The sequence below is a fragment of the Vicia villosa genome, linkage group LG7 (assembly GCF_029867415.1).
Source record: "Vicia villosa cultivar HV-30 ecotype Madison, WI linkage group LG7, Vvil1.0, whole genome shotgun sequence".
Taxonomy (NCBI): Eukaryota; Viridiplantae; Streptophyta; class Magnoliopsida; order Fabales; family Fabaceae; genus Vicia; species Vicia villosa.
Window position 1 is genome coordinate 123,168,313 of NC_081186.1, and position 7,996 is coordinate 123,176,308.

A 7,996-nucleotide genomic window follows, 5' to 3' on the forward strand; every position below is an offset into this window, starting at 1 on the left:
GGAAATTAAAAACCTATTGTATTCTACGATAAATAAAACAAAGGGCTTTTGTTGAACTCGTAGAAATTACAATTGGGATGATTAATTTTTCCTATGTAAGCTCACTTCCATACTAGCGCTTTAATCTCCCAAAAGATGTCCGAGATATTCCAAGGATCGATCCTAAACACAATCCCGTTTCTTGTCTTCCAAAGAGTCCAAGCCGCGGCCAACTAGACAACTCATTCCTTTCCTTTCTTGACTTTACTCCCCCTACAATGCCAAAACCATTTTAAGAAGCTCTCCTTGAAGGATTTAGAGGACAAGTTTTCCATCCCTATCCAAGAAGCAATTTCCTTCCATACCAAATTCACATTATGGCACATCAAGAGAGTATGCAATGAGGTTTCTTCCTCCCTGTTGCAAAAAATGCAGGTAGCTATAGGAGATGATATAATGCCTTTCGAAGATAGAATATTGCAAGTTGGCAAATTGTTGGAAAAACATCTCCACCCGAAAATGCTAATCTCAATAGGAACTCCCGCACTCCACACAAACTTGAAAGCATTGTCGAAGCGTCTGAGAGGACCGAAAGGGACATTCTGGGCGTTAATGAGCCGATGACAGGTTGCAATCGTAAAGCCAGCAGCCTCATCTAATCTCCATCTAACACCATCAGGCGCTACCAAGCTGTCTTGAGGAACCAGTGTCTACTGCAATACCTGTCGCAGCCGCAGCATTTGAGCTGCTACTTCCGACTGTTGCAATCAACTTCGTGTTACCCCGATATCCCCCCACTACCATCCATTACCACACCATCCTCACATCACTGCAACTGATACGTCCTACAGAAGAGACTCAGAAAAAAGTAAGGAAAAATCCTCTTTAAAAATGTCGAAGTCCGTCCAAGCCGAATGCCAAAACGGAGTGGCGTAATCGTTTCCCACTTCGAAATGGCAGCCCCGGGAAAAAACCTCCTCCGATAAATTGCTTTTGATAGTAAGTAAATCCTCCCACCACAAGGAAATAGACTCCTTCACTTTTTGATTCCTTCCTCCATTAACCACCCGACACTTTAAATCACCGTATCTCGCTCTCAATACTTTGTACCACAAAGTGTCGGTTTCCTCAAAGATTCTCCATTTCCACTTGCAAATTCGAGCCCCGAAATGAGTTCAAACCTCCTTAACACCGATTTGATTGCCCATTAGTGTTTCCAACTTCCATCTCCCACCATTAGAGTGTCGTCCGAAAACTGGAGAACGTCTACAAAACATTTTCCGTTAATGGCAAATCCCGCGTAATCACCATTGATAACCGCCTTATTGACCAACCCCTTCAACCCTTCCGCCACTATAACAAACAAGAAAGGAGAAATTGGATCTCCTTTCCTCAAGCCTTCTTCCACTTTAAACTCCCTCGTAAGACTACCGTTCACCACAATTGACATGTTGCTATTGAAGATCAATGCCTCCATCCATCTTAACCACTTCTCCCCAAATACCTATTTGTTGAACATAAAGCGAATAAACGACCAACTAACCTTGTCGTACGCCTTTTCGAAATCCACTTTAAAAAGAAAACAACTCTTCTTTTCCTTCTTGGCATAGTCCACCATCTCATTTGCAACTAAAACACCATCTAGCAATTGTCGCCCAGGAATAAAAGCGCTTTGACAATTGGATATAATGATGCCAATCACTCTCTTGAACCTTCCCGTTAGAATTTTCGCCATCACTTTATATATGCAACCAACCAGACAAATAGGCCTATAGTCGTCAAGATTCAAAGGGTTCTTATTCTTTGGAATTAGGGCCAAAAAAGAGGATGTGATAGATTTGGACAGCAACACCCCCGAGAAAAAAAATCCTTAAAACAAGCCATAATGACATTCTTTAAGATAAGCCAGTAATTTTTAACAAACAGGAGGGAATAACCGTCGGGCCCCGGGCTCTTCGAACCGTCACAACTCCAAATTTCTTCTTTGACTTCATACTATTCAAAAAGAATTTCAAGGGAATTCTTTTGTTCCTCGCTTAATCTCTTAAACTGCACCCCTCCAAGATTGGTCGGTTTGCATCATCTTCTTTGAATTTTTTCTCAAAATGCTCTAAAACCGCTCCTTTGACCTCCTTTACCGATGACACCACCCCACTAGACGCAAGCAAATGACCTATATGATTACGACGCAATTTTCCTTTCATCACCGCGTGAAAATACCTACTGTTAACATCCCCGTTGTTGAGCCATTTCAAACGAGACCGTTGGATTATCATGTTTTCCTTTATCTTCATGTTGAGCCAAAACTTTTTACTCGCCTTTTTCATCTGTTCGTTCTTCCCATCGACTCCGACAGCATAATCATCGATAACGTTAATCTCTCTAGCCCCTTATTCTATTTCTAAGTCGATCTTGCCAAAAACGTTATGATTCCACCATTTTAGCCTTTCCTTGAAGAGTCTCAATTTCTCCTTCAACACGAAGTTGCCTCTACCATGAACTTGTAATACATTCCACTTATAACATGAAATCTTTATCTTTAAACCATTCGTTGTTGAACTTGAACGGTTTAGGTCCCCAATCTTCCGAGTCTACCGTCAACCAAACCGGGCAGTGATCAGAAATGTCTCTCTGGACAATAAAATGTCCCACCACGCCCCACCTATCCATAACAGAATTGGTCACAAGAAACCTGTCCAAACGACTTTTGCATCTTCCATCTCCTCCGAACCAACTGAATTTCTTCTCTTTACAGGGAGGGTCTATAAATCCAGCAGCATTGATAAAATCAGAAAATTCCCCCCACTCCTCGTTATAATCATAGTTGTTTTTCCCAACCCTCTCCCCTCTGTTCTTAATAGAGTTGAAGTACCCACCTATGATCCACTCCTCGTCCAAAAAGATCGACTTCAGATAAATCAGTTTACTCCATAACTTACGCTTCTGAGATACACAACAGGAAGAATAGACATTGACTATGTAATAAATAAATCCCTTCCAACTAACCTTGATTCCCAGATAACCTCCTCCCCTAAAACTGCAAAGCACCTACATTTCATTGGCTTTCCATAAAATCAACAAGCCCCCAGAAAGGCCTTCAGAGTCTGAAGCCGAGAAACCTATGTTCTCCGAACGCCAAAAGCTCTTAGCCGTTGCATCAGAACAAGACCTGAGTTTAGTTTCCTGAATCAGAAACACTTCTTCCTTACCCCTTCCTATAATCTGACTGATTCTTCTTCTCTTCGCTGATCCTCCGCCCCCTCTTATGTTAAAGGTACCTATAATCATGATAAGTCATTGGCAGACTCCTTCTCTCCTTCCTTGGATCCTTTGATTGAGCCTTCTAGAATCATGACTTTATTCCTGAACTCCTCTTCTGACCCGGCATAATTGATTCCCAAATTCACAATCGCCTTCCACAACAAATCCCCTCCGCCATTACGGAGCGGATCCACCAATCTTCTGTTACTTCTAATTAAGTCGGATTCGGTTGACATATCTCCATAGAAGGCAGAAGAAAAATCTGGGCTTTAAATTGAATCCGATGGGGAAGTGGCCTAACAGACTTTAGCTATTGGCGAAATAACAGGGCCTTTTGAGGAAGTCTTTTTCTTTTTGGGATTTAAAGAAGTGGAGAAACCCGGCCCACATAGATCCAAACATTTTCTATATTTGACTTTTTTAAAATTCCTCCTTATCGTCACGTGACCGACATCAGGGTTTTCATTAACTGGGGCACTACTGGACAAAGAACATCCAACCCTCGTATCTGAAGAGACTATTTGAAAAGGTAATCCAGAAGGTATGCTACCGTTAATATCCTCCTGACACGTAACTTATAGGCTTTTGCTATAAAACTCCAACTGCTTAACCCTATCAACAGCGGAGTCAAAGGATAAAGGTGTTGTACTTTTGTCCATTTCCTGCAAAAATTAGCATTGAGTACAAAAAGAAGTTTTTTGTCCTTCTATATCCGCACCCTGTTCATTATCCTCCGGTTATCAAGGAGCTCCTCTTTGTTAGAACTGGAAAAAGAAGCCCTCAGAGGCTGGCTTTCTTCCCCTTCCGATTTGCCGGATGCCAAGTTATTCTCGTCTTCAAATTCGGAAGAAGAAGTCTCCAAATCCTTCCTGTTATTCTCCTTTTGGGCCGAAGAAATGCGGAGTGGCCCAAACGAATCTTCCCTAACCACCAGAGAGTATTCCTTCCCATCAATCACCACATTTACGAAATCTTCCAGATGAAACAACAAAGGTACTGTAATCATAATCCTGGCAATATCCATGCAAGACCTTGACGATGTATTCTCGTCCACACAGATGAACTTTCCTATCTTGTTTCCCAACCCCACAAAAAAGTCAAAGTTCCAAGTCATGGAAGGAACTCCGTATAGACGGATCCATATGTCCCTATCATTATCGACTATGTTGTAGCTCCACGGTTTAATCTCTTTAAACCATTGCCTCCACCAAGTATTTCCCTCCCCTATAAGATCTTGAATGAAACCCTCTTCGACCTCTTCTAACAAACACAAAGATGCACCCAAAGGGGTAACTTTAATAGAGAACATTCCCTCCATCTCAAAGTAGGTCTGGATGTTATAAGAAGATCCAGGAAAAATCACTTCTCCAACATAAGCTTTGGACAATCTTGTTCTATCTTCTTCATTACTCTCGTAGGACATCAAAAACTCAGACTGAGAATGCTCCTCTTTCTTCCCGTAAACAACATTCTCCGCGTAAGTGGCGCCTCCGCGAAACCCTTTGAGTACTCCCTTCCTATATCCCTCCTTACCCTCGAAATGAACAGAAGAACCAGTCTTAAAAAAGGGTCTCCGATTAACACCGGCTCCCTGTACCCCCAGTCTCCCGAGCTTGTTCCATCTATCGATCCTTGGAAGATTCGCGTGAATCTTCTTTCCGTCTATGATGATGTTATCCAGCCTCACCGCGAGTAGCCTTGCGTCTTCAGTATCGGTAAACCTTGCGAATCTATATCGTTTCTCCCACCCGTTTCTTTTAGTTGGGATCACAACCTCCTCCACTTCCCCGTAGCACCCAAACAAATCATATATATCGCAAGCTCTGATTCTGTCTGGCATTTCCGAAAAGAATATGGACACCACCCCCTTCTCATCTACTCCTAACCTATCTTTGCTAGCTGGAAAGCAGTACCACCTTGGTACGATGTTGCAAAAACCCCTCTTGGAGGCCTTTTCCCACGCCATTTCAGCACATGAGTGAGCTAGTTTGTTGGTGGTCAATTAAATAATATCATGCAACTAATCATGTATCTCTGTCAAATTACAATACTATATAAATGGTATACTTTGACATTTTCATTACAACATTAATTAATAGATAGTTTTCCATTCATTATTTTTAATACTATTTCGTATGTGATACTACTATTATATGGAACGTGAGGTATAACCAACATGTGTGTGATACATTATAATGGAGTCAATGGATACTCAATAAGGTTCATGGCCTAGGAAAGTTTAAGGTATGCATGCATATATTGTCTATTTCAGAAATTCAATTTTAATAAGAGTGATATTATATGTTTCATGAATTGATTTAAATTTTGTTTTAAAATTGATGCTTGGATACATTATTTTTGTTTATTGGATTGGTGTTTTGTGTCCTGATTTAGACTTGGTTTTTAATGAAATGAAGAACTACTGTGGTTGGAAAATTAGTCAAATGTAACAGTTAGGTGCAAAGACTGTATTGATGGATTCATTGGTTCGTATGAGAAAGATGGTTCTAATGTCTTTATTGACTGGGTGAAAAGTAAATAGATAAAACAAGTAAGTATTGCACTTCTGGTGTTATCAGTATTTGATTTTTTGTTATTGTAGGATTTTGTATTTACGAGAAGTTTTGCAGCATTAATCGCTTCAGTTTGCCGCAATAGCAAGGCTTGCGGTTTCATAACCGCCACTAAGAGATTCTTTGTTATTATTATGTTTGTTTGGTTCATAGATTTTTGGTTGAGATTCTTAGATGCTGGTTTTTGTTTGTTATAGGTTCTGGTTTGTGGATATGCACTGCCATATGTGTAAATATTTATAATTATTAGACATATTGGATTTAATCAATAAAAATATTTATAAATATTTATAATTATTAGACATATTGGATTTATCATGTCGGTGATTTGCTACATCTTTATTTTTTAAATATTTACAGTTATTAGTGATTTTATAATAACAATTATATATCAGCAACAACCAAGATTTATTGAATGAACTAAGAAAGAAATGAATTTACCCGTGTGGGAGCACGAGTCTTCTACTAGTTGAGTATATGAAAGTTGAATGATCACGAATGAATACTCAGTAATCATCTTTATTCATCTTCCAAATTTAAGTTACATTATTCTTCCTTGCAATCAAACCTCTGAATCCAAACTCTGTATTTCATTTAATTTACACATATATTGAATGGAAGGGGCTAGCAAGATCTGAACAGCGTTGATAGTAAATCCAACTATGTTACATCCAGGCCCGGCCCAAGGGCAAGGTAAGCAAGGTAATTGTCTTGGGCCTCACTTTTTGGACTATATATGAAGCCTTCAAAAAATAAAGTTAATAAATATAATTTATGAAAAACGTCCTATTACTATTAATTATCTGGTGTCCAAGCGGCTGTAACCTTCTCAAATGACTGACATAGCATTAGTTCAATACATATAGTAGTAAATTTTTGTCTCCAAATTTTAGGGTAGGAATTTGGTGCCTTTAAAAGCATACACATCGGTGGTAGTATTGTGTTGTAAAGCCACCTTGTGTCAGAAAATATTATTATTTAAAGTAAATTGGACCAAATTTCTAAACCACCTATGCCAAAGAAAATCACAGTAGCTTGGAACAATTGTGAAACAAGTGATATCCAATTTAGAGTTTTAAGTGAGTGGTATGAATGTTTGGAAAATTTAGTGAAATGGTAAAATAAATGGGAAGTGTAAAAAAATATGGGTCCATTTATACCACTAACTTGGATAGCATGGAGGATGCTCTAAGGCACCAAAGGCAGAGCACTTTGTGTTTATCTCTCTCTTTTAAATTTCTCTCATTTATTTATTTATTTATTATTTTTAATTTTTTATTATAAAAAATTGATTAATTATTGTCTAAAAGTATGGTGCCTTTGCCGCCAAATTTTAGTAGTAATTTTTTCTTTCTTTTAGGCTCTGTTTTGTAAGACATATTTTCCAGTTTATAGCTTATGTCTTATGTCTTATAAGCTCATATGATAATTTAGACCCGTTTCGTAACGGTCTTTTCATCACGAGCTTATAGCTTATTTTACTAGCTTATAGCTTATTTTTCAGACACTATTTTAAATAGCGTTTTAGCTTATAGCTTATTATTTTTTCTTCCTCTTTTATCCTTATTATTTTAATTAAAATCAATTTTTAACCCTTATAATTTATTTTAATTTAAAGTAAAATAATTACATATTAAATATCTTTTATGTCATTTTACATTTATAAGTTAATTGAACCGCTAATTTTACCAAACTCTTCGATTAGCTTATAAACTATCAGTCTCAATCATCCGCTATAAGTTATAAGTTATCAGTCATCAGCCATCAGTCCTAAGTTATAAGCTATAAACTATAAGCCACCTTATCAGTCAACCACTATTTTTACCAAATAGACCCTTAATCAATTTTTATAATCATTAATATGGCTTAATTTGCATCCGTACAACCATACTAATATTAAGTGTGCATTTTTACTCAAGCTATTGATCTCACAATATGTTTTTAATATAACTAGTAACAAACCCGTGTGTTCGCACGAGTTTTGGTACGGGACGCACATTTGTTTCAGATGTATATTTTGTAATAGAAAATATCTGGTTATCCGTGAAAAATAATAATTGGATGTATAATTAATAAAAAAATTGATCAGTAACATCATGTCCCGTTAATAATCAATATTTTTGATCAATAACTTCATGTTCCCGTGTATAAATATTAGTTTGATCAATAACTTCTTGTCCCTG

At 37.9% G+C, this 7,996-nt stretch overlaps 1 protein-coding gene across 1 annotated transcript; it reads right to left on the reverse strand.

The window, feature by feature from the left end:
- Positions 1–2,496: 2,496 nt before the first annotated feature.
- On the reverse strand, positions 2,497–5,206 carry LOC131620126 (uncharacterized). Its single transcript, XM_058891145.1, has 2 exons — positions 3,959–5,206; positions 2,497–2,922 (listed from the first exon to the last, which is right to left on the reverse strand). Exons 1-2 carry the CDS (start codon positions 5,204–5,206, stop codon positions 2,497–2,499), a joined length of 1,674 nt encoding a protein of 557 aa, XP_058747128.1.
- Positions 5,207–7,996: the final 2,790 nt, after the last annotated feature.

Excerpts from the sequence above, each read along its gene's own strand:
- LOC131620126 (XM_058891145.1), bottom strand. The coding sequence starts at position 5,206 with ATGGCGTGGGAAAAGGCCTCCAAGAGGGGTTTTTGCAACATCGTACCA. Across the intron at positions 2,923-3,958 it reads ACCGGAGGATAATGAACAGG|AAGCGTAAGTTATGGAGTAA; the intron begins GTGCGGATATAG and ends TGTGTATCTCAG.